A 27,904-nucleotide genomic window follows, 5' to 3' on the forward strand; every position below is an offset into this window, starting at 1 on the left:
TAACATTCTAAATGATAAATGAGTTCATCAGAAACTGAATAAAAGATACAGCACTTATTAACTAAAAATGGATTTGATTTAAAGTAATTATAGGAAAAGCAAGATAATGGAAGATTCTTGATCAGAAATCCCAGAATATTTCCTTTCCCACTGGAAGATAAATGAAAAAAAGAGGAAGCCGTTTCCATGGGTGAGATTTAAAAAAAAAGAAGAAGAAGAAGAGAGGGGAAATTATCAGCTATGATAATGGATTCGCTTGCCTTTTCAGACTATTTTGATTACCGGTAAGTATTTTGTGACATTGCTCAAAGAGAGAGATAGAGGCCACGAGGAGGCAGACAAGTCTTTATCTGGGTTTTGCTGAATGGCAAAGGATTTGAACAAAAGTGGGAGAACCAATATTATTTTCATGCAACACAATAATTCATCCAGAGCAGGGAGGGAAAGTGACTCCCAGAATGTTACCCACTCCAAAAAAATCCACAGATAAGGCTTTGGGTACAATTCACATCAAATCAAATTAAATCATATCATTTTTTTAATTACAGGTCAGTGGCCCAGACTAAATAAGACTTACTAAATAAAGCCTACAGAATGTAACCTACAAAGAACAACTTACAAAATAAAATAAGACATGTAAGGTGAAAAAATGTACATACTTCTACTATTTTACTACCAACAATGTGCAAGTCCTACAAATTGCAGAAACATATTTTGCAATTTTAAGAGTTACCTCAGGGCCCTTATTTACAAATAAAAATTGAAGTATGTTGTAATAGAAATTACAATTTACAACAGAATTGTGAGTTTGTGTTTTAATGTTACCATCTTTACAAGATCACACAGCCTTTCCACATACGGAATTTTACAAAATTTGCCATCCAACTTTGTTGATGGTACAACATTGAGCGACAATGTAAATGCTCATCAAAATGTATTGTTTCTAAGCTGATCTAGATACAAGGCTACTTTAAAGTGTATATGGCTGTGGCCCAATTATATCCTCCGTGAGAATTTATTATGTTCTGATGGTAATTCTATATCAAGGATCTTTTGCTTAAGCACTGCCTGTTCTTGTCCCAAGGACAGAAGCGCATCTCTAGAAAATTCCATTCTGGAGTGCAATTGACTTCTGGCAAACAGTTACTGTTTCAAGGTTCCTTGCTAGATAAAAACACTAGACTGAAAGCAACATCAGAATCAAAGTATAATCACTTGAGGAAATTCTTGTATCCCTGAACTCCACTACAGATGGTACAAAAGAAGTTAGATAGGATATAATCTATATAATGAGGGTAAAAACAAATGCAGGCAGCTGTAGCTAAGACTGGTATTGATAGTGTCTCAGGTGATATACTGGACTGGTTTACATATATAACACCAATCACCATAAGGTTCAACAAACTTTCCTGATAAACTTATTCATTATAGCCTAATACTGCATGTGAACACAGCCACTGCCTCTATTTCGTACGACCTCTGCCAAATTATACCATATGTGAATCAGAATAAACAAGCATTTATTCATTGGGTTTGTATGTTGCTCCAATATAGAGGTTATTTACTTTATTTGTATGAAGCCGATTCCCTAAACCATAAATTCTTACCTACAAAGCTGGGGGCCTAGATACCTGCAAGATGATCTTTCCTAAATATAGTTTATCCACCCGGCCTGAACAAACATTGAATACCTATGGAGGATCCCTACTTATCATACAACAGAAGAGGGGAGAATAAGCATTGTCTGGGACAACATTCTTTGGAACAACTTGATCACCAAGTCAAGGATGGCTCCACCCTGAAGCCTTGCTGTTAATAGGCCTTCAGAAACCAATTAGGATAATTGATGGAAACAGATCGGCAACATTGAATAATATTTTATTATTGTATTTATGGTGCAGCATTGGCACTGTACTACTTTTGGGTTTGTGTAACTGAGTATTTTTGGGCTTGAAATGGTTATATTTTATAAAAAAAATAAAATAATTATTTTCCAACCTGGCAAGCCACAAGGTTTAAGGGTATTTCAGGAAAAAAAACTCTTTCAATCTACATTAGAATTTTATTAAATCAACAAATGTTATCATTTACTTTGATTAAAAATGTTTATATTCATATTTGAAAAAGTATTGTAATGTTACAATGAAGAAGTCAAAACATGTTAAAAATGACATGAATGAATGAATGTCATAATTCATAAAACTGACAATTTCAAATGCCTCAATTGAGACTTTTACATAACCAACTTGAAAGAACAAGAGGCATAGTGATACTTTATTTCAGTATCAGATTGTGAACACTGTGTGCTGTAAAAAGCACACTGTGATTCTTTCTTGAAAGAATCATCCCAGAAGAGAAATTTCATTTCAACATCAATATATTGTTGTAAATTGTAAATAACACTTGCAGTAAACACTACCATCGGAGTCTAGTGAAACTATTGTCTCATCCTTCATGAATTGTGCCATTTCAACATGGAAGAAAACTGACTGTCACATAAGACAAACATACACAACAACACTTACTCGGGAGCATTCCAGACTGGTCTGGAATGTATTCCCTGAAGTTTCCATATATTTTCTACTCATTCTGACATAAAGGAAAATCTTGCTGTACGAAGGCCAAGGCTGCCTCCCCATCCCATATGAAGGGTTTGTTAATAATTAAAGACTTCCTTTTCTCTAAGCATCCCTTTCAGACTCTAACTTTGCACAGATCTGATAGCAGTCATCTCAGCCCCCTCAGGTACACTCATCCATAATTCATCATTCAGAATTTCAGTTGACTGCAGATGTGCTCTGACAATGAGAAACACTTATTAACTTCCTCTCCTTAAACAAAAGTCACTGATAGAAAATGGGTCATTTTATATCTGTGTGTGTGCGTGTCCACATATGTATGTATATACATGTTAAGTTACTTCTATTGTTCAAGCTCTTAACACAAAGGAAACTCCAGAAAGAATGTATTGTATTTGCTAATCAGCATCACCATATTTGTATACTTTTGCATATACAAGCAACCAAAAGATGTTCTCCATTCTCTGTCAAGTACTAAGAATGAGCCACTGACTAGACTGATGTCCATCCTCCCATAGCAAGACATGTTGCGAATTTCATAAAATGTTGTTCACCGCAACATCAACATTTCCATAAGAATTTTGCATGCATGTATTTGGATGTATAAAGACCATATCATTTCTATCTTTTTTTGTCAGGAATTGCTACAATGCTCAACACAGTAGATACTACCTTCAGATACAGAATCTAAAGAAGATGCTGTAGAACATCAATCCATTAACAACAGAGGTGATAACAGTGGAAATTCTAGGAGTCCCACTGAAGAGGTATGATCCTGAGTTTTTGTTTAATCTTTCTATTTCCTTTGAAGCCCTTTGGGGATTTTGCTACCTATGTAAAGAAATACATTCATACATGACCAAATTATGAATGCAAAGATTATCTCATTAATCAAGTATTTCATATGATTTTAATTATTGCTATTAATTCAGGATGGATGTAAGCCTCCATAAAAATAAGGAATATTTCGATGGAAGGACAATTAATCAGATAAAAAATTCACAATAAATTTGGTAATGGTTTGTATATAACCTGGAATTAAATTGTAAGAGTTTGGTTTTTTTTAAAGGAACGTGATATTCATATTATCTATACTGGTAGTAGATAGTACAGTACTAACATGCATCATGCTATCTGAATGCTTAACTGTATTATCTCTTGTTATTATTTCTTTACAATATGAAATGTGACTATTATCTTAAAAGAAAATACATAATCTATGCCTTTTTGTTTTGTTGCATTTGGCCAAATAACATATAACACCATCTTGGTAAATTAATGCAAACAATGGTGATTCAAATATATATGAAGGGCTGGGCTTGTTGCTGCCTAGATCCTAATCACCATTTCCAAAGACCTGCCAGCATTTAACTTCTAGATGTTTAGCTAAATGGATTAGATACTAAATACTGAGATAAAGACCAGGCATGGATGAGAATTATTAGAGGCAATCCTTAAAGTGTATTCCTTTCCTTACATTTTCAAGGGGATCAACCATTTCTGATTCTGTGCTTGTTTTTTGAAAACAGCACCAAAGAGAAATTATCTTCCAGATCTTAATCTTCTTGAAGATGTTTATAAGATAAGGACTTTCTTCCCCCGGGATTCAGATTCCCGCTGTTATGAAATGCTTCTCTTATTTATTTTTTTTCACCATTTTAATCACTTTACTTAACTAAGGGCCATACATAAAACACAAACATCATTAAACCAATCCATTAATTCACATACATAATTAATACTAATTGATAAACCAATAAAGTAATCCAGTCAGTGCCCAGAACCTAATTAAGCCCTCCTTCAACATAGATATTTCTATTACTCACTCAATAATCTTCTGTATTTCAAAATATATGTAAAAAAAATATTAGTCCTGAAACTACACCACAGCCATAATTTTGTACTATTTTTCAGTCTGCACTTTCTAATACCTCACTTTCTGACAAGTTTCATTCAAAACTAAATGCCAGGAAGCAGATATACTGGGACTGAGTCCTGACTATTGTGTGATTTATGATTTATGATGTAGTACTATTACAGGAATTCTGGAATGTAAGCCAAAAAAAAAACAAACAAGCAACTAAACCCTAGATAACTGAGTAAGGTTTATTATAAAATCCCTCCAGAAATAGAAGGCTTAGAGTTTAGAATTTAGAAATGTAGGCAAAAAATGTGCTGTGCTATGAGATTTTTATGTTCTTAAAACCTAGTAATCTTTTGTTTCCATACCCTCATTTCTCTTGACCTTCATAAATATAAACTGTACATACTATTGTTAATATTAATTTTAGGCCTTTCATGATGAACATTGTTGAATAACACTTTGTGAAAATCCTTTACTATGGGGAACAGTTTATGTTTCTCATCAATGCATTTCCTTTTAGAATTCAGAATAATCCCAGTAAGCTTTTTCAGGAACCAAAGAGACTAAGAGATTAAACTTTACCAATAAAACCTTGTTGATCTTGGGTGATGTACAAACCGCTATGATCCTATATATTTCAATAACCATACTGCTTGCCAAATGGCATAAGAGTATAGATAATAAGAATATCATGTTAGAATAGAATAGAATGACAGAGTTGGAAGGGACCTTGGAGGTCTTCTTGTCCAACCCCCTGCCCAGGCAGGAAACCCTACACCACTTCAGACAAATGGTTATCCAACATCTTCTTAAAAATTTCCAGTGTTGGGGCATTCACAACTTCTGCAGGCAAGTTGTTCCACTTATTAATTGTTTTAACTGTCAGGAAATTTCTCCTTGGCTCTAAATTGCTTCTCTTCTTGATTAGTTTCTACCCATTGCTTCTTGTTCTACCCTCAGGTGCTTTGAAGAATAGTTTGACTCCTTCTTCTTTGTGGCAACCCCTGAGATATTGGAATACTGCTATCATGTCTCCCCTAGTCCTTCATCAAACTAAACATACCCAGTTCCTGCAACCGTTCTTCATATGTTTTAGCCTCCAGTCCCCTAATCATCTTTGTTGCTCTTCACTGCACACTTTCCAGAGTCTCAACATCTTTTTTACATCATGACAACCAAAGGAACCATGTTCTTTTAAAAAAAACATAAATAACTCATTAGTTGTTTTTTTTTAAATTTGATTTATATGCCGCCCTTCTCCGGAGACTCAGGGCGGCTTACAATGCGTTAAGCAATAGCCTTCATACTTTTGTATATTTATACAAAGTCAGCTTATTGCCCCCACAAACTGGGTCCTCAATTTACCTACCTTAGAAAGGATGGAAGGCTGAGTCAACCTTGAGCCTAGTGAGATTCGAACTTACAGTAATTGCAGACAGCTGGTGTTAATCACAATGCTATCAGTCTGCTGAGCCACCAGGCCCTTGAAGTATTTGAGTGCTTTGTCAATTTTATTCCCTTTGATTTTATACTGGAAACCTACGATGAGTGGGGGAGGGGAGGGGAGGAGGGGAGGGGAAGGGAGGGGATGGGAGGGGGGAAGGGAGGAGGGGAAGGGAGGAGAGGGGACGGGAGGAGAGGAGAGGAGAGGAGAGGAGAGGAGAGGAGAGGAGAGGAGAGGAGAGGAGATCTATGCACACTTAGAAGCAGCAAAGAAATGAAAACTGATCTTGCAACACAAAACAGGTTGCTTTTCAAAGGGATACACAATGCTGCAGAATGACGCCAATACCACCACTGTCAAGTGTCTGCCTTAATGAACTGGAGGGAAAAAAAACAATATAGTTTTCACTTTCACCTTTTCTAGAATATATAGCTACTATCTCTTTTGAAAATTAGCACAATCACAGGGATAAGGTAATGCAAAATTCAGTACCAAGTTTGCTGATTGGCAATTTATTTTATGTAAGACATTTTGGATGCAACATAGAACTAAATAATTTCTTCACAATTTTTTGAGATGAAAAAAGAGTAAAATCCAATTGTATAACATTGGAAGGAGAAGCATTTCCACTGATGTTTTCACTTGAAGCATTGACTTGATCCAACCAATATCTGAAGTCTATAGCAGAGATTGAGAGTTCATGGTCAGCTGCACTATCTTATTGGCTTTGACATAGTCTCAGTGATCAGTTACTAAGTAAGTTTAGGTACTACTAAATTTAAAATTCCAGATATTATCCTTTCTCCCTTTATTGTTTTCTTGGAAACATATATGGAGAACGTATCAGACACAGCAGTAATTTCTGAAATAGTAATCTGCGAGACTAAATTGAGTATGTTGTAATACATATTCTAAATAAATACTAAAATCAATACTAACCCAGCACTTCTATATGACAAGTGTAAAAAAAAACCCTCTTCAAAAGTACTTAAACTCAATAAATTACCCCTTAATTGCCACCAATAGCTCCTTCCAATGCAACTGGGAGAAATGAGACAAATAGAAACAATTAAAAAGAAAACTATCTCAGAGCATTTGTTTCATGGCTTAGGTGCAAAATTACTATTTGCCAATGAAACAGTGTTTATCAAGATCTAGAGATGACAGCATATTTAGCTACTGTAAATTTTAGCACCTGGCATAACAGATGGATACTATTTCACACTGCACATGTAACTGGGGATTTTCTGGATTCCAAGTACTAGATCAAATAAATCAAGCAAAAATTGGCCCACATTTTCAAATTTTAAACACATAGTGTTACCTCCATTAAAATCTAACCCAGCTGAGTTAGAAATAAATGTAAGTCATAGGTATGAAATTTGGATAGAAAGTATTTTTTAGACAAAACAAGTTTGGATGGGAGAACAATATGTTTATGTTAAAATGCAACCATATTATAATGTGTTGGACCAGCACAGATGGCAACTAAGAAGAATCAGAATTGGTTAGGACTTGGGTGACAGACCACCAAGGTAGTCTAGTTGGGGGAAAAAAACATTAATAGCTAATTACGTCTATATTGTTGCCTATAGAAAAACAGGGAGGGATGGAGGGAAAGAGAAGGAGGGAGACCATTGGGCACAGAACTTGATACAGGGAAAACTTTACTTTTCATTTGAAGAAAAATATAAATGGAGGGGAAGAAGTGATCATGATGTAGTAAGAGGAGCCTTATTAAATAAATAATCTTAATTCAAATAGCAGTTAAAATGATTAATAGTTTTTTTTAATTATTACAAATATGAGGTTCTACATATGACTACATATCTACTATATGTAGTTATCTTCAAAAATATAATTATGATCCTGAACCAGTCATAGACATTGTGAATAAAGTGTCAATATTGGAATCTGGGGAAATGGGGGGGGGAGACTGCCCATGCTTTCCACAGGGAGAACAAAAAAAAAAATACTTCCAGAATCTTCATCCTCTAGGCTGCATTTGACAATCATTTCTAGGAGTGACTGTGGATGGGTGTGTGTATACATCCCTACCCCACAAATATACTCTGTGTCAGTGGTGGGTTCCTCCCAGTTCGGTCCGGTTTGGCTGAGCCGGTAGCGGTGACAATATGACATCACCGAACCGGTTCTCCCCCCCACCCACATTATTCTTACCTTTTATTTGATCCCACCCCCAATCTATTGCTGCCTCCTGAGTCCCAGCTGATGACTAGAGGGGAAAAAACTGTTTAAACTCTTGCCACAGGACTTCAAAGGGTCGTCCTACAGCTGATCAGTGTTAAAAAGCAAACAAATGAGTCGTAAGTGCGAGGACTGGTCGTAAATGCGAGGACCTTCCAGAAATGACTCTGACAGCTAGCCACACCCACCTAGTCACATGACCTCCAAGCCACACCCACAAAATAAGCCACGCCCACAGAACCGGTAGTAAAAAAATTTAGAACCCACCCCTACTCTGTGTGTGTGTTTGTGTGTAATAGAGAGAGAGGGAGGAGTGTTGATTCGTTTTCTTCCCTCATGAAGTCACCTTTATAATACATGTAAACACACAACTCTAAATCCATCCACTTCTTGTTAAAAAAATAATAATGCAATATCCATTCATAAATGGTAGCAGCAGTCAGTTTCATATTGTATGGATCTTGTATATGCATTGTTATTGTTTCAATTCCTTGGATTTTTTTTTTTTTGCCCAACTAGAATTCAAGATTGATAAACATGCTTGATTTTGTAAGCATGAAGAGATTTTAGATGAGTGATTAGAGCTTTTTATTCAGAAAGTAAACAATAAATTGTAAATGCGATTTGTTTCTAGGTGTCCTCTGCCACCTCTGCACAAGAAACAAAATGTAGAATTAAATTTACAACCTTTAGTGTAACAGTGGATGAGAGCATCTACCTGTGGCAGTATTGATCTTTGCTCACCACATCTCATTTGAAAAAAAGATCCTCAGAATGAATCAATCAGGCTGGTTGAAGCTTTATACTAGTCTTGAAAGCAAGGAATTAGGAAGCAGGAAGACCTATCAGCTGCCTACACCTCCACAATTGCAGGACTCGTTGTGCAAGTGGGGTCTTGTCTCTACCCCTCAGTGTGACTGTGGTGCTCCTCGATAAAATATCCATCATATTGTGTCCAAATGTCCATCAAGATCTTACACTGGCCCTATATCTGATTTTTTTCAATGTAAACCACCCTGTCCTTGAATGGCTGGGTGGACTGGATATTAACATTTGAACTACTATAAGTCCATGTATTTGCTGTACGCTAAATAAAAAAACATCCACAATGCCTAATCAAAGCTTTTACTCATAAGATCAAAGCTGCTAGGGAAAGCAAAAATTCCAGAGGACCTAGTGCAATGATGAGTGCATATTATATCTGGATTGGCCTAAAATGCTCATTCTCAGCATACAATTCAAGTCAAATGCTCAGGGGTGATCACAGCTACCCAGATAACTGCACTGGAGCATTTCTTTTAAACAAGTAATTAAATAATGAATTTTTCATAATTCAACATTTTTTCAACCTTAGCATGCTGTCTGTATTTTATTCCGTTTCCATTATGACTCTGGCAGCTGCTAATCATGGAATATCCTACAGCTGGGGGGGAAATGTAAATATAACCGTAATAGCATTAGCAACAGTTCCTCTGGAAACTGTAACAGAATTGCCAGAATCTCATGACAAAACATGACACGGATTGATATCACTGTTAAACAAGATTAACATCAGGAATTAAAAATAGCATCTTTGGAGAGGAAACAAAGCTTGTATTTGCCCTTAAGAGGTCTGTCTTGCTCATACTAAAACAGCTACCACACTATGAAAAACTATTTTTAATCAAAGCAGGCACTTGCTAATGTTACTTCATGCAAATTACTTTGAAGATCTGAGACTGGAGTTGAGAAGAGGTAAGTCTCACAAGATGTCTATTTAACATTTCTGTGCCACTGATGTTATTACAAGAATTCGTATGTTTCCCAGTCCTCTTATTGCATTATATCAGCGAGATTGCATAAATGGAAGCATAAGTGGAAGGAAAATAGTTGAATACGTGTATTTTAAAACCTGGATATTTCCATGCATAATATGGCACATATGAGTTATGGCTAAGAGGGTCATTTAGACACAGAACAAGGGAAAAAAGAAGAGTAAACCGACTCTTCTCACCTTTCTGGAAAAGTAATAAAGAAGAAAAAACAGGATGGAAAAGATAAGTTGCATAGCCTTTTTATCCCCAGCCCTTACTATACTGCCTGAATGAAATATCTTGCCCATAATTCAACCAGTGGTGGGTTGCTACCGGTTCGCCCTGGCAGTGGGAGGCTCCACCAACCCGCCCAAACACTTCTGCGCATGTACAGAAGCGTCATGCATGCATGCCCACAAGTGAACTGGTAGCGACAGGTTTTGAAACCCCCCTGAATTCAACCTTTGTTCTTCTGCGGTTTCTAGAAATAATGTCTTATGGTACCGTTCTCCATTCTAATACCTTCATTGACTGGCCAATTGAACTCTAAGCAAGCAACAAGAGAATGATGGAAGAAATGCAGTGGAAAATCTAGACCCAAGTTCCAAGCAATGTTTCTGGAAGAGGCAGATATTTAATCCTTCTAATAATGAAAACTGCAGGAGGGTAAGGTGGAGGAATGAAACAGCTGAATCAAGGGAATGTTCTGAGAGTACCCAAACTATTTTCCAGTGTTGACATTGCAGAGAAAAGACTATAAAGAGGAAAACACTCTCCCACCAACCCTTCAAGGTGGATTTTGAGACAGGGCAGGTGGAGGGAAGAAATTAGTTCTTATCCCAACATGGGATTGAGTAGGATGTAAATAAGGAGTTCACCAATGAGGAGTTGCTCTAATCAATGTCTGGCAACATGGGTGGCAGATAATGTTGCTGTTCCAGAGAATTAGATAGCAGTAAATTGGGTAATTTCTTGACTCAGCCTCATTTCCAGCCTGTTGTGGCCCACTGCAGCCTGTGCGGATTGTGGCTGATCCCAACGAGGAAGCTGGTGTGGGGTCGCCCCAGCAGCCTGCGCAGCCGGCGCTCATGTCAGACAGCGAGGAGGCTGAAGAGGATGTGGTGCCAGAGGCAGAGACTCAGCCAGGGCCTTCAGAACCTCCAGAGGCTACTTCAAGTGGAAGAGCGAAGTGGAGGAGCCTTTCCTCAATGCTTGAGCACATAGGCTACCAAAAGGCAGGAGTGGCTATTCAGGAGGAGGAGGTCTCCTCGAGAGTAAGGTTTGAGGATAATTGGCCACTCCCTTAGCCTATTTAAGTTGCACGCAGTTAGTAATTTCTTGCTGGAAACAACGTGTAATTATTACAGAGCATTTTGGAGAGTGAGTGTCTTATCATATCTTGTTTTCTGGGCTGGTTGCAACCTTTGCTGGACTTTGTTTATTCTTGGTACGTTATAACTGTTGGTGTGTGTCACAATCCTTGGGAATCCGGAGTTGGGGCAGAACACAGCCAGGAACACAGCCAGGTACAGAATGGGAGACGTATGTCTTAAGGCTATGATGTTGAATTGCCCTGGATCTGCATATATATGTATGAGAGAAAATGGTTTGTGTAAAATACACACACACACACACACACACCAATTAATTGCATCAATATAGTGATCAATTTATGTATGTTAAAAAAATTGGTCCTGCTTTTTGTTGTGTTTTGTTTTGCAGGAGCAATATACTTTTTGCCCAATGTGGATATAAATTTTATTTTTTATTTATTTTTCAATTTCACATCTCCCTAAAAGAGGTATTCTGGTCAATGTACAATGAAATGTTAAAATGTCTGTATGGTAAAATATAAAACAGTATATATAAAAATTTTAAAAATTAAGAGGAATCAAGAGATTAAAATTAGTGAAAAGGTAAATGGAGGGCTTTCAGGTGACTAACCAGCCCCAGTGCTGACTGCTCCCCACACGAGGCCACAGAGCTTTTCAGAAGACCAGGAGAGTGGAGGCCTGCCTCATCTCCAGGGGAAGAATAGTCCATAGGGCAAGGGCAACAGCATAGAAAATTTTCTTCCTAGACGCCACCAGTTGCATTTCTTTAACTGACAGGAATAGGGTTCTGCAACACTGAATGGGATGGCCTGATGTAATGGAATAAAGATCGTTCCATAGGTAGCCTGGCTCCATGCCATGTAGAATTTTATAAGTCACAATCAACCCCTTGAATTGGACTCAGAAGCAAACTGGCATCCAGAAGCAAACTCCGCTCTCACAGAGCAGAGGTGTTATATGTACCCTTCTTTGGGCACTTAAAATTGCCCCCTCCCTAACTCATCTTTTATCAACTGAAGCTTTGGGGTAGTTTTCAAAGGTAGTCCCATGTAGAGCATATCTCAATAGTTTGAAGGGGAAATGACCAGGCATGAGTGACCAGGCATGAGTGAGAGCAGAGAGCTTCCCTATCTACCTTTTCAAGAAGGAAATATTCAGGAAATCAGATTTACCATTATATTAATACAAATTCAGCCAGAATATTCTAAGTTTTCCCTCATCAGCATTTGAACCAATCACTGAGGTGATAGAACAACTTGCATAACGCTTCTTTTGTTAGCTGTTCTAAAGGTTAAATCACTGTGGCTAAAAGACTGAGATTTATTTTCTATTTCAGAAACTTGTTTTAAGTACTCTAAATTTGCCTTGGTGTTCAAAAGCTGTCATTTCTTCTATTATGTTGATTTTTTTTTTTTTTAGATAATAGGCATTACCTTTTTGAATGCCTCTTTTCTTTCCAAATCTCCCACATGCTACCCTGAATTGACTTTATTATAAAAGGTGAAGGAATCAAATCAAATCAAATCAAATCATTATTACAATATGGTCATAGAACAGCACAGAGGTAAAAGAATACATAGAAACTGGTTTTCTTCCAATGACCTTTATCAATCTTCTTTTTTCTTTCTCTTTTTAATGATCTACCTGGCTGAATACATTTATAATTATGAATACATGTATACATGGTTTGTCTGTCTGTCTACTTATCGAGTGATTGATTAATTTATCTATCAGTCTATCATATATAATATTATCATAATTATTTTTATTTATAATTACAGTAAGAACAATTTACAATCAGGACTAAAAATAAACTGAAGTTTTGTATTGGTAAAATGCATAAAAATAAAATGCAATATAGAAAATGAGCAGAAGATAAGAGGCTAAAAATATGAAAAGACAGAAAAAGCTTTAAAAACAAAGGGAATTCTGTTAAATTCCAAAAAGAATTCTGGAGAAAATGCCATTCTGGAGAAAATATTTCACAATGAATTATCTTCTTGTCACAGACTGGCCAGAGTTCTTAGGAAATCTGTAGGCCCTTTAAGCAAACACAATTAGTAATTCAATTTAAATGAGACTTTGTGTGGGTTTTTTTTATACTTATTCTTTTAAAATGAAATACATATTTTTCTAAACTAAATACCAAACACTGCCAGCTTCTAGTGTACACAAATGTACAATGAAATCAAAATGCTGATCTGCTGTTACAGAATAGGTCACCACTTGGAATATGTGCAAACTGAGAAAGTAAGTAACAATAACAAAGTCAGCAATGGCTAAGATAACTTGATATCTCTGAATTCCATTACTAACACTCAATTTTATTATTTTATGGTGCACAATATAATTAAGCACTGTATATGTGCATTTTTTCTAGGTTTCCCTAGGGAAATGTATGAGATAGAAAACAAAAAATGAGTCATTGATGTGTGATAAATATATATTGAACAATGACTTTCCATACCAGTGGTGAAATGTAAAATTTGTTACTACTGGTTCTGTAGGCGTGGCTTGGTGGGGGTGGGGAGATAATGTGACTGGGTGTGTGTGGCCAACTTTTTTTTTTTTTTTTTTTTACTTTTAAAAGCATTTTTTCTACAATCTTAAGAGGTTGCAGAAAAAAAATGCTTTTAAAAGCCTCTGACGATCAGGCAACTCAACTGTAGCATTTTTTTCCTACAACCTCTTCAGCCGAAGAGGTTTCAGAAAAAAATGCTTTTAAAAGCCTCTGACGATGCCAGCTGAGCCACGCGATCATCAGAGGCTTTTTTTTTACTTTTAAAAGCATTTTTTCAGCCGAAGAGGTTGTAGGAAAAAATGCTTTCAAAAGTAAAAAAAAACCAGCCTCTGATTATCGTGCGGCTCAGCTGGGCATGGGGGGGGGCAGGGATTTTTGCTACCGGTTCTCCGAACCACCCGCCGCCATCACTACCGGATCGGGCGATCCGGTTCGAACCGGGAGCATTTCACCCCTGTTCCATACCCTTTATAGGATTTAGTAACATAAAATGAAGGGGATACTCAATAGCTTCAAGAGAAATACAAGACAAAAGAAAAGAGTTTCTGGTAGGATCACCTTTTCCAAAAAGGAAAGGGCAAAATTAAGAGTAATTTACAAACTAATGTACAAGTCTTTCAGCTGAAACCAAATAATTTTGGTTTAAGTAACTCAAAATAAAATCTAGAAGACAACAGAAAACAACTTTTATACCTGCAAAGAAAATATATTGAGATTGCTGAAATATTTGGATAAGATTTGAATGCTAGATGCTGAAATTCCATTAGTTATTAGGGGGAAATATAAATATTACCTATTTCATCTGAAGGAAGTGATATGGCCAGTTTAAGCTGTCAGTGATGGTATCAATATTAAAATAATTTGTCATTTTACAAGAGAACAAGCAATTCAAATACGGAATACGAGAAGCAAGTATTATGGGAAATTTGTAAACCTCAAAAGAGAAATCAAATGCAGTCAGTTGAATATTTTTGGACTAAGTGAACTTAGAAGGACTGGAATAGGCCAATTTAAATTACATGATTACATGATGAGAGCATGTTTTCAAAAATACCAAAAAGAAATATATTCAGCTGTAACTTTGTAAATGACAGGATTGGCATCTCTTAAAACAAGTAGATTTCAGCAAAATTACCTACTACAGTTGCAATGGTAGAAGTCATTGAGAAATCATATGACAAATTGTAGAGATGTTATACTAGCAATAGGTAATAGGAATGGAAATGGAAATGTTAGATATGAAAAAAATATGGATTGGCAAAAGCAGTAATTCAGGAGGTAGATTACTGTAATAAGGATTTGCAAACAGAAAATGTATTGCCAATTGTTTAAAAGCAGGAGAAATGGAGACTCTACACATAGACATTAGCAGATGGACAAGATCAAAATCAAGTTCACTACATAATAGAAAAGAGAAGATTAAGAACTGCAGTCCAATTGGCAAGCATATGTCAAGGTGCTGATTATGGACCTGACCATTAATTATTGGTGTCAAAACATATTGGCTAAACTTAGGAAATTAAAAAGAACAAGATTTGACTTGGAGAACATATGTGTGTGAGGCGGTAACCTGGCCATTGCAGGGAAAGATGAGCAGGCTGATGATTAAACCTTCTTTCCTTTCATATATTAGCCTAACCAAGGAAGTCACTAACTGGACTGAAGTCCAATATGGCATTAGATTACCTATGCTTCTTGTTCTAGAGCAGGGGTGTCAAAATCAACGGGGTGCTTAAATCCAGCCCGTGGGGCCAGCCTGGAAATATCAAGGGACCGGACCGTGGTGCCTTTGGTGGCTAAAACAGATGATGTGTGCCTTGTGCCTTGTTTTTACCCTCCATGGCCTCCTGCAGCACTCTGCCAGCCGAAAACGGGCCAAAAAATGTCCCGAAAACAGGCTGAAAAATGGGCTGGAAAACGGGCCAAAAACAGTTGGCAGAGTGGTACAGTAGGCCATGGAGGGTGAAAATGAGATGCAGGGGGGGCCATGCGCAGACCCCCGTGCCTTGTTTTGGCCAGCAGGGTGCCACAGGAGGTGTCCGTTCTGCCACTTCCACCGCCCCCTCCCTCCAGCCCGCAGAGGAGAACTACAATGCTGATCCAGCCCTCGAAGAAATCCAGTTTGACACCCCTGTTCTAGAGGATTTCAATGCTTGTACATAAAGTACTCAGTCAAGAGCTACTCAGAATTTCATGTCCTTCCCAATAACATGGGCCTGCCTTTGTGGTATCTAATATATATAACAGTTTGGTCCCATTAGTGATCTTTGTTGGAAATTGATGGAGGGGAATGCAATTCTGCTAGTTCACCTCACATTTTTAGTAGCTTTTGATATTATTGAATTATCATTCTTGACTGCCTGGGGATATTGGATCTTGAGGCAGTATTTCACAGTGCTTGAGTTCCTTCTTGACATGACAAGTCAACAAAATAGTGTTGTTTTATGTGTAAGCTATTAACCTATGATGTCCCATAAGTACACTCTTGTCTCCTTTGTTCTTAAATATTTATTTGAAACTGTTGGGGAGGTCATCTGTTCTTCTAAATTGAGATGTGATACATATGGTGATGACATCACAGTCCTATCAATCCTTACCATATGGTCCCAAGGAGGTAATTGGTACTTTGAACATGAGACAAAATGTTGAGACTACATTCAGACACCACTTGCTATTAGGAAACAGTAAAATGGATTTGGGAATTGAACTTTATCCCTTTTGGACAGGACTGTATTATTCCTGAAAGAAGTAGTTTGTGGATTTGAAATGTTTTTTATCCTCAGCTGGCAAAGTATTTGTGATGCCAGCTAAGTATAAATGTGATAAAAATGAATATGGTTATAATTTCGGTGGTACATTAAACCATATTTCTCAGGTTATCCATACTATTGTTGTATAGGGCTGCTTTTCAAAAGCTGCAATTAATGCAGCTTCCAGAACTCCTAACTGGTGCATGGCACAGGAATCACATGAAACCTATACTGAGGATTCTCCACTTATTGCTCTTTGCATGTTAGGCAAAATGTAAGGTATTAGTCCTTTAAGGCATGACCTCTTAGAGCAGAAGTCAGCAAAATGTAAAATCAGAATGGAAAAGATTAGAGGATTGCCCTTGAAAAACATATGGATTTTGCCAGAGGCAAGTTGAAACAGTGAGCATGAAACTCTGTGAAGAAATGGAAGGTATCAGAGAAAAGAGGAAGCTGTTTAAAATATGGCTGTTTTTCACTGTGCTGATCATGTCCTGTATTATTTGAGTTAAGCAACAGCTCTACTTCCATTTTGTCCGACAAGAGAGGCAGAAGCCGGCAGTTGGTTAATGGTCAAAGAAAGAAACCGAGGAAGTACCTACACTAATGAATCTAGTAGTTAAAAGTGGCAGGTGGGAAATTTGTCTTTTCAGACTTGCAAGATTCTGTTACTATATCCTTACATAATGTAGAATTAACTCATCTGGTCTTGTTCCCTGTCAGGTTTATTTGGGAGAGGTGATAAACAGCCCTATTCCAAACTACTCCTGTTTTTTGTGCAAAAGTCTAGCTGGATTGTTTTGATGGATGATTGCCCTATATCAAAGTCTTGTGAGAACTCTGCAATGTTACTGTCGGAAGGAAAAGCTAATATTTTATCTCACTGAACATATTGAACAGTTATGTATAAAATTAAGTAAAGCAATATTTTATATAATTTATATCATAGATAAAATTATGAGAAAGTCAAAGTAAATAATGGGATAATAACTCAGGCAAACATGCAATGTGCAGCCAAGTTTCCTTATGTCAATATTTCATTCATCTGCTGCATCCTTTGGAATAACATTTGCTTTTTGCAAAACTAGCAATGTAATTGTATTTAAAGTTAATATGCATCTGAGACAAACTGCCAGGGTCCGACTTTATAGTTTTTGAATGTGTGGTAAATCACGTACCTGGACCTCCAAATACTTTTGAACTCTAACCTTAGTGCTCATCCCAGCTGGCTGTTAGATACTTCTGGCCAGGGTAGAAGAATAGAACTGGCACATTCTATTTCCAGTGAATGCTCTCAATGTTAAAAAAGCATATATTTCATTAATTTGGTTCAAGAATCATATGAAATTGATTTTTTTAATGGTGCATAAATTAACCAGAATTAGTTTACATGATATGCTAAATTAAAATCATACAAACACAGGGTAAGCCAAAATCAAACAAAGTTCAGTGCCATGTGTGAATCTCTGCTTTCCTGTACATTGCCCATCCAGGGACACGTTAGCTAAGACTAAAAAGATTGCTTATTCTTGCTCTAAATGGGATCAAGTTACCTGAAGGATTCCTTTCACTTATATAAACCTAGTCACACATTAGTCCACAAAATCAAGCTAATGATGAGTAGATAGGAGAGGGCTACAGCATTCCTACAGTATAATGGATAGGACTCAATGGAAAGTAACAAACATACTATTACAATCTTTACAAGAGTTCTAAAACAGCTTTAATTTTTTTTGAGGGGGGGCAGTCAAATAATTTAGTTTATTTAGTCAATTATTAGTTACTAATAATTAGTAAGTTATTTAAATCCGGACAGCATATTATTCAGTTGCTATACTAAACTGTTCCATTGCTATGGAATAATGTTTGAGTCTGGGGTGGGGTTTTATTTTTGGGGTTTTTTTTAACTATTTATGATTAATTTTGTTTAGAAGAATATTTATAGTTTGTTGTAATTAAGTTTATGTTAGTAATTGGAAGTAATTCTGAAAAAAGATTGTTATCATTAACACAAACCTATAAAATATTTAAAACCAATTTATAAAAAGTAAGAATAGCAGACGTATAGTACATCTTTACTATAAAAGTTATTTCCATTCCACTCCACATACAATCAAATTCTATTTTGCCTTGCTAATAGATTCCATTGTTGCCTGGAAACTACTGGTGCACTTTTCAAGATATTTGTTTTTAAGGCCCATTTATAGTATTGTCTCTCAAAATTACTGCATCTTTTCAAGTATATTATCCTTGAAAATTCAAATAAAAATGAGCTACAAATTGCCTAATTAGTTCTTCAAATACTGGGATCTCATGAAAGATCTTAATTAAGTCCTATAGAAAAAAATATGTTCCTTAGTTTGCCGTTTTTTATTAGCACATTGCACCAAACATTTAAGGACCTCAGTTTACTTTAACATAAACCTTTTTCCAATTTGAATGCATCTAAATGTAAATTGTATAATATTTTTTCAAACAACAAAAAGTTGAGATTAATTCTTCACGTAAAGTTAATTCACCCAATTCATTATCTAAATATTAATATAATGGAGGAACATCTTGCTTTCAAATTACAGAGCATAGAATACAAGGGTTGAAAATCAGGTTGGCTGTAACCCTAACCTTGAAAATTATCTAGTCCAATGTTCTGTCCAATGCTAGAATCTACTACTAGAATATATAGGTTAACAAAGCAGTGATGACTTTTCCCAATTAAAAACAAATACTTCTCTATTCTTCATCCGCTCCCACATATAGTCATGCCAAAGTCAGAGATGCAAAATAAATTAGTCATTTAGACAGAGCTACCAACCTTTCCCTTTTAGGATTAATTGTTTTAGATGCCAGAAATGGAAACCGAAGTTGCCCTCCTACAGATATAAAAATGGAAGATGAAGATTACTTTACTTAACAACATTTGTTTTTTACAGAGTGTCAACTTCGAAACAACTACAGCTGAGGCCATATTTACATTTGCTTCATTTCTTAGTTGCCACTGTTTGGGGGGGGGAGTTAGAAGGAACTGGAATGTGGTGCATCCACCAGACGCAGCATATGAACCTAGGCCATGTCAACGAATATCTGCTGAGACCGAGGCAGAAGATCCCGCTGGACCAGTGGTGAAATCCAATTTTTTTTACTACTGGTTCTGTGGGTGTGTCTTGGTGGGCGTGTCTTGGTGGGCGTGGCAGGAGAAATATACTGCAAAATCTCCATTCCCACCCCGTTCCAGGGGAAGGATACTGCAAAATCCCATTCTCACCCTACTCAGGCCAGCCAGAGGTGGTATTTGCCAGTTCTCCGAATTATTCAAAATTTCCATTGGCAGTTCTCCGAACTGCTCAAAATTTCTGCTACCAGTTCTCCAGAACCTGTCAGAACCTGCTGGATTTCACCCCTGCGCTGGACTGGTTAACGTGACCCAAGAGGGGGTGGGATGTTTCTATTTTTTTTATTACTCTGAAGCATGGGAATTACCCAGAGTTAGCTTCAACTTTCTAAGTGCTGATACGATGTACTCAATAAAAGGTCTTTCAAGCCTGAATGGAGCTTCTGAGTCCAGATTCATTTGGTTCACTGCTCAGAACCATGACACACATGGATGCTTCTATTCGTAACTGAGTCAAGCTAATGGTGACTCAAAATACTCAGTGAATTGCATGGTTGAACAAGAATTAGAATTAGGCTCTTTCGGATTCAAAATACAGCAGTATCTTGGTATTCATCCTTAATTGGTTCCAGGAAGCATGATGAGTACCAAACAAACCACATGACTTACCATGAGACTCTTTGTTTCCCTGTCTGTCCCTTTTCCTATGTCAGCAATGTTCCCACCATGGCCTGTCTGCTTTCTGCAACCGTCCCCTTTTTCCTATCACAACACATTGAGTATCAAACAAACAATGAGTACCAGAACATCAAAATGCATCGAGTACCAAATTCAATGAGTTTTGAAGCAGTCGAGTACTAAGGTACTCTATTGCACCTCAATCTCTATTGGTTAGCACACCTAACTATACATATCATGCAGTACCTCTCTAATGATTAATCCTCTGATTTTCACATTTTCCTCCAAAATATCAACAGTTTGCAGTGTCTGCCAAGAAGCGGGAGGACGACTAAATAGGCAACATGGTAATTATGTCATATTCATATTCATATGTCACCTGATTGCCTGTTTGTATATCATTAGATATGGTGTTTTTTGGGGGGAGGAGGAGATTTAGTGAAATTAGGGTATCTATATCTATGAGTATACTTGAATGATGATTCAGAAAAGGAAGCAGAACTGGGTTTCATGCATATACCAGCAACATTTGACCATGGGTTCAAATGCATTATTAGTTTGGAGTCCCTACACCTCCAAAAGTGACATAAGTGACTTAAGTCCTGCCCCCCCCTTGAAATCCGTTGACTCTTATCTAGTGCCAATTTGCCTTGATTGTTAGTAGATCAGATTCTTGTGTATAGGTTGCATACTTTTGAACTCTATCCTGGCTCCTGGTTTCAACTGCTGACGGACAAGCTAAAATTTGGGTCAAGTATTTTATGGTGTCCAGATCGATTTCTATGCTGGAAAACACCGTTGAGATGATTCACCTAAATTTCTACAATTTATACTTGTTATACCCTACACAGAAGGATAGGAGATGGGTGACAAGATTTTTGGGAAGCAGCCAACTATCTGCTGATGCAAGATCATATTTATAACTCAATTTTCTTGCTAACGACATGGATATTATTGAATGCTTTGTTTTGTTTTAGCAGTATTTTTCTTTCTGGTCACTGTAATAGTATTATATTTTGTTTCCAGTCTTTGGCCATAGTAAGGGATATAGGTATATAGCTGCTGAATTTTAATAGCATATTATCAGACTACACATCATAAAAACCTGCCAATACATTCAAAAGTTTGTATAACACAATTTTTAATTTAAAAAAAGAGTGTCATAAATAAAGTTATCCAAAAGCAAAACAATAAAGTAACGGTAGTGGAAAGTTATCTATTTTCCACACCCCTTGTTTCTAATATTATTACAGTATAATTTGTAGCAGAATATCACACAAAAAAATTATGCTAATATCTGTTTCAGAAAAATGAGAATAAAATTGATATGCCAGATTTAAATACAGCATATGAAATAAACATAAATAATATGAATTTAAAATGAATTTGATGAAAAATGAAATGAATATATTGTACTAACCAATATAAATATTGAATACCAGTATGAAGGAAGCTTCTCCCAATGAATGAATCTCCCTGATCCCATTATTTTTAAAATAGTCCATCACTCCCTATTGGATTATTTTATTCTTGTTTCAAGATAGTAACAGAAGTAGTCCATCCAACTCATCCCATTTGGATTTGCTCTTAGCATCTTTTATTGCTCTCATTCATGCAAGCCCTTTGATGCTAGTAAAATCAGGAAACAGGCATAATTTGGTTTCTGGAATGGTATCTTGTTAGTAGAGTAATATAGTAAAATCCAGAAAAAGTGCAAGAGCAATTTTCCAGATCATTTTATGCCTAACATAATTACTCTGATTTTTTTTTTCTCATATTCCTCCATTCCCCTGGACTAAGACATCTTTTCAGTAATAGTTCCCCCCTTTTCCCCATCCCATAGCAGTCCTGCTCCCTCTTCTGCAATTGTGGAGGTTTGGAACATTACATCAGACCTTTCCATCAGTTAAAGGGAGTTTGGGTTCTTGGGCAATGATTTTCAGTTACAGTACATTTTCCCCATATTGTGCAATAGCCTCCCACTAGAGATCAGGCTAGTATTTCCTACAATATTGTAAGAGATTTGTTCTTTAATTGGTTCTTAGTTTTTTATAATGTTTTAATGATGCAAATAATCAGAAGTCATTTTCTGAATCTAGGAGTACATAAACATGATCAATCAATCCAGTTACCTATTATTCATTTCCTTTAGTCCTGAGTTTTCAATTGCACCGACTTCCTTACCTTCTGATTTAGCTATCTCTTGGCTGTGTTTAAATAACATGTTTATTTTCTTGTTTCTATTTACTATACTGAAAAGAACAATCTAATTTTATATGATAATCCTGAATGTTACTTTCTTATTATGTGTCATAGCATGTGGCAGCGGAGCAGTTACCGATAGTTTCTGAACTCAGAAAAGCAAACAGTTAGTTAACAGTGGTTAGTACAGTACTTGGATGGGACTCCTTCCCCCACTCCCAAATCTCAGAGATGTAGGCTGAACTGGGACATTTAAAAAAAGGAAAAAGGAAAAGTCTTGGAATAATTCCATGGCAAGCTATAGCATGTAAGAGCCGAGGTGGCACAGTGGTTAGAGTGCAGTACCGCAGGCTACTTCAGCTGACTGCTAGTTGCAGTTCAGCAGATCGAATCTCACCAGCTCAAAATTGACTCAGCCTTCCATCCTTCCGAGGTGGGTAAAATGAGAACTCAGATTGTTTTTTTTTTAATTTGTAAACTTTATTAAAACACATATAAAAAACATATAAAAACACTTACACAACAAACAACATATAAATAAATTGATCTTTTGAAGCATTTGTTTCGTATTGGTCCTTCAATTAGTACAGTTGTACTTATTCCCCTTAGTCTTAACCTAATAGTTTGCTTTTTCCATTTCCCCGTCCCAACTCAGATTGTTGGGGGCAATATGCTGACTCTGTAAAGCACTTAGAGAGGGCTGTAAAATCACTATGAAGTGATATATAAATCTAAGTGCTATTGCTATTGCTGTTGCTATGTACACTAGTCACCAAGCAAGCAATATAAACATGGACAGGAGATGTTGTTAAATTAAATGAAACCTTTTCCACATATTTTATATAACAGCAAACTATGGTATAGCCATAGCAAAAGAAATTCATAATTACATATATTTGAGCCATCCACAAATTTAGAATTCATCATCTGTTATAATGATTAATTTTAAAATTATGGTTTATATAGGAATAACCCAACATAATGTACATGGAACTCTACACTAATGTTTATAACAAATAAAATGGTATAATTTACTAAACACAATAGATTTATTTATCATTTTCTCTTCCATACACTTCATAATTCTAGTGAAACTGCTCCTTCTATTTGTCAAGTATTGTAATGTTACTGAGAAAATGAAATGCCTTTAAAAGTTGTAGGTGATCCATCTCTGGAGTTTTTAAAGAAGAGATTGGACAGCCATTTATTCGGATCTCTTGCTTGGGCAGAGTGTTGATCTACAAGACCTCCAAGTTCTCTTCCAATTCTGATATTCTATACCAGGGGTGTCAAACTGGCGGCCTGTAGGCCAGATGCGTCACACATAGGCCATGTCCACTCCAGCTCTGTGAAGGGGGAATATGTCACAAAACGTGACATGACGGCCGTGAGTTTGACGCCCATGTTCTATATAGTATTCTGGAACTCAAGAATGTTCATTTCCCATGTATATCCTACATATTACAAAGTTGTTACTATTACCATTAATAACACACAATAAGTCTAATACAATAGTGTCTGCCTATAGGATTGGACTAAAACTCTGAATGCTATATGTTCTTTATATTTTCTTTACAGCACCACATTTCTCCGACGGCATAAAATGGCATTAAATGTGAAATCAGAAAGCTTCCATGATTAAAATAATAATAGATAAGAAATGGGTAAATCTGAAGGTTTATGGATGATACTGAATTGCCATGTATACGTGTATCATGTCTTACAAAGTAAGACAAACAATCATACACAAAATTGTGTACTTTAGGCTTGGAGAAATGATTAGGGTTAATATGGTGTTTCGTACTAATGAAAGTCACTATGAACTAAAGGGATCAAGAACCAAGAGACTTTCCACTAAAAATAAATACAGGGAAGAGATCTTTAATGTCTCCTTTACTCTTTAACTTCAAACACAGTCCTTATTTTGCTTTGCATCTCTATAGCAGAATTCTCACAAGGAAAAGAATCTGCAAAAGCTTGACATCCTATCTTTATTTCCAGAGCACAATTCCACATCCAAACTACCGTAAATTGTTCAAAGTATGTTTAAAATCCTCAAGTTTGTATCACTTCATAATACCTTATTGTACATTGGAATGAATGTTACTTTGGGAATCTGAATGGCTCAGATATTTCATTAGTTTTATAGACAGCCATAAAGCAAAGTGATTTGAAATTGTTTTCTAACAATTTTAATCCACAATTTTACCATCCTGTAGTCAGCTTTAGTAATATAATATATGAAATTAATGTTATCAGTTTACACTTTCTACGGTAATTGATCATCATCTCAGGAGCCTAATATCACAAAATGCAATGCCCATGATTCAGAAATGTTATACCTGAAGGATCAGGAGGTGCTTAGAACACAAGTATAAATATATTAAAAAATGATTACACATGTCAAACTTTATATATAATTCTTCTAACACTTGCATAATTGTTTGATAAAAATGCATACATTATAAAATTGATTCATTATGTACCATCAAGTCCTAGTTGGCTCTTAGCAACCACATAGATTTTCTCCATGATAATGAACTGACCTAATCTGGTTTTTTTCAGATCTCCCAACAATGCACTCATTACCACTCTAACTGAGTCCATCTACCCTGTACACTGTAAAAACCACAAAAGGTATTTTATCTTATATATTAGAGGAAAGTACTTGAAAAGTATATACGTGAGAAAAAATGAATACAAAATGTGTATATTTTTGTGTCTGTCTGTCTGTCTGTCTGTCTGTCTGTCTGTCTATCTATCTATCTATCTATCTATCTATCTATCTATATATGTAGGTCTTTGGTTATTCGGGTTTTCTCGAAATTAGAAGTGTCTTCGACGTTTCGACGAAGTCTCATTCATCATCTTCAGGCTGATGTTTTCGGCTTTGTGCTTCTAGGAGCAAAACACCAGCCTGAAGATGACGAATGAGACTTCGTCGAAATGTCGCCAAGACACTTCCAATTTTACGCAGGAGAAAATCCGAATAACCAAAGACCTACATACAAACATCCGCGAAAACCTCAGAAAACATATATATATAATACATATACATATACATATACATATACATATACATCATATACATATACATATACATCATATACATATACATATACATATACATATACATATACATATACATATACATATATATATATATATATATATATATATATATATATATATATATATATTTCTTACTTCTTCGTAGGGTTTATGTGTGTTTTTCTTCTAGCCAGGTTTTCCCTACGTAACCTTTTCCCTAACCTTGGCTACGTAGGGAAAACCTGGCTAGAAGAAAAACATATATATATATATATATATATATATATATATATATATATATATATATATATATATATATACACACACACACATACACATTTCATGAAATGAACTGGTTTGTGCTATTAAAAAAATGAAACAGATATATTCTCTCATGCCTACTTGGAATTATAGCTTTCCTGATTTGTTAATTAAGCTACTTCCTGAATAAAGTTTTTAAGCACAGATGAAGAATCAACACTGACAGGTTCTTATACGACTCCAGTGACAATGTAACACAGACTCCGGTGCAATGTTTCACGTATACAAAGCAAAGTCAGACAGAAAGATGATATAACTCTATCAAGAAACAGAGAACTGTAAGAATGATATGAAAAAAGAATAGCCTACACAAAACTACATGCACCACCATATATGGCATTGAAAATAACTGGAATATCTTCAACAATTTTTCTTATATAGTCCTTTAAAAATAAGCCTTGTCTAAAAAAAATCAAATTAGCATTTTTAACAACTTTCAAGAGCAGTACTATTTTTGTATTTTCACACTACAGAAGTTTTAACAGTGAGTTGTCTCACTGTGCTGCAATCCCTTTGTTGAAGTTTCTCCCCTTTGCAATTTTCTTTTCCAATTTAGGCACACCACACATATACATCTCAAAATCTATTTGATGAATTTGTCTTAAGGAGGGTTAAAAAGACATTGTACCATAGCATGATACCAAACCTCTGTGGCTAGTTTAGAAAAGAAAAACATTAATATCGCTTACCTTCTATTGGCGAAGTATTCAAGTGTCTACAGAGGCCCTCTGTGTCCCCGTACGTCTCTTTAATTTTGACCACTGCTTCCATTCCTCGAAGTTCCATAAGAGAACGCAGATCCTGAAGTGTACACCCAAATTCTCCTGCATGATTGGCTTCATTTCTTTGGTTCTTTGAATAAAAATCGCTGTTTGTCATGTCACCCATTGCTGCTGATAATATTGCTCTGTTCAGTGTGCTATGTACAAATTAAAAATTTGTAAGGATAGAAACTCAAATTCCAGCCTAAGAACAAATCCACTTTATGCGAACAGTAACATGAGCAGAGTAAGCAATGAGTGATATGTCTCCCACAAGATGGCTGTTTTCAAGATTGCAGTCCAATTGCACTCCATTCACGCTTTCCCATTATGCTGTATCCAGGCAGTTGGCATCTACATGGTCATTTCTTTTTTCAGACCTTAAGAAACAAATCCAAAAAAATGCATTAAAAGAATAAGCCAGACTTGTAGAAATTCATTCCATCATATCATTCTGAAATGTGGCTGAATAGTACAACTTTAACCCAGAAGAAATTCTAACAGTCTTACAGAGATGGCTCCATATATTTCTGTCATACTAGCTGTGTCACCCAGAGCACTCTTTCCAGCTTCAGAAGCTAGTATAACAGTCTTACTTTAATCAAGTCCCAAGAGCACCAGCTAAATGAGATGGCTCATGAATATTAATAAATAAAGCATTAGTCCAACAGCCTAGATGTGCCTCTGGTAGGGACTCTTGTTCAAACTGCTATATCAATCTTTCATCTAACAAAAACACACACACACAAAATTTCTACCACCTACTAAAAACTATGACTCATAAAAATTAATTGAATTTTAGAAGCTTATGATTTCATCCATTATAGAAACTATTTTTCATTGCAAGGCAAATAAAACTGGAAAAGGAACATTTACATTTCCAATGTCGAATACATTTAAACATATCAAAGCTTGTCATATTGAGAGTCTATGGTGATGAACACAAACAGAAAGGATGAGATTAAAAAAAAATCTGAATGCCTTTAAGGTAAATTTTATTCGACAAATAGGAAAAGTTCTTTCTTTCAGCAACATTTTTTATCTGAAATCTATAGCATGAAAACTGAACATTTCCTGCAAATCCTAAATAGGCAAACATGCCTACCTGGTTTTAATGTTTAATATTCAGGAATAATCATGGGTAAATTTGAAGAGGCAGCAATTTAACAACATATTATGAAGTTATGTTTCCCGGATATACTTGCTAGTAAGCTTCATACACATTCTCCATAGCCAGTTATTCCACTTCATCATTGAGAGTTTAACTCTCTTAGAGCTTTGTTTTGTTT

At 36.0% G+C, this 27,904-nt stretch overlaps 1 protein-coding gene across 11 annotated transcripts in view; it reads right to left on the reverse strand.

Moving 5' to 3' along the window:
- ATP2B2 (ATPase plasma membrane Ca2+ transporting 2) overlaps positions 1–26,757 on the reverse strand; it is a 143,509-nt gene extending 116,752 nt beyond the window's left edge. For 10 of the 11 annotated variants that reach the window (XM_070933683.1, XM_070933682.1, XM_070933680.1 and 7 more), the window contains exon 1: positions 26,544–26,742. In XM_070933683.1, the coding sequence (XP_070789784.1) occupies positions 26,544–26,742 (199 nt within the window). Of the gene's footprint in view, positions 1–26,543 lie in introns of all 11 variants that reach the window. The other variant, XM_070933673.1, reaches the window with a different exon arrangement.
- Positions 26,758–27,904: the final 1,147 nt, after the last annotated feature.

The sequence above is a fragment of the Pituophis catenifer genome, unplaced genomic scaffold (assembly GCF_029215685.1).
Source record: "Pituophis catenifer annectens isolate HBS135680 unplaced genomic scaffold, rPitCat1.0.hap2 SCAF_2, whole genome shotgun sequence".
Classification (NCBI taxonomy): domain Eukaryota; kingdom Metazoa; phylum Chordata; class Lepidosauria; order Squamata; family Colubridae; genus Pituophis; species Pituophis catenifer.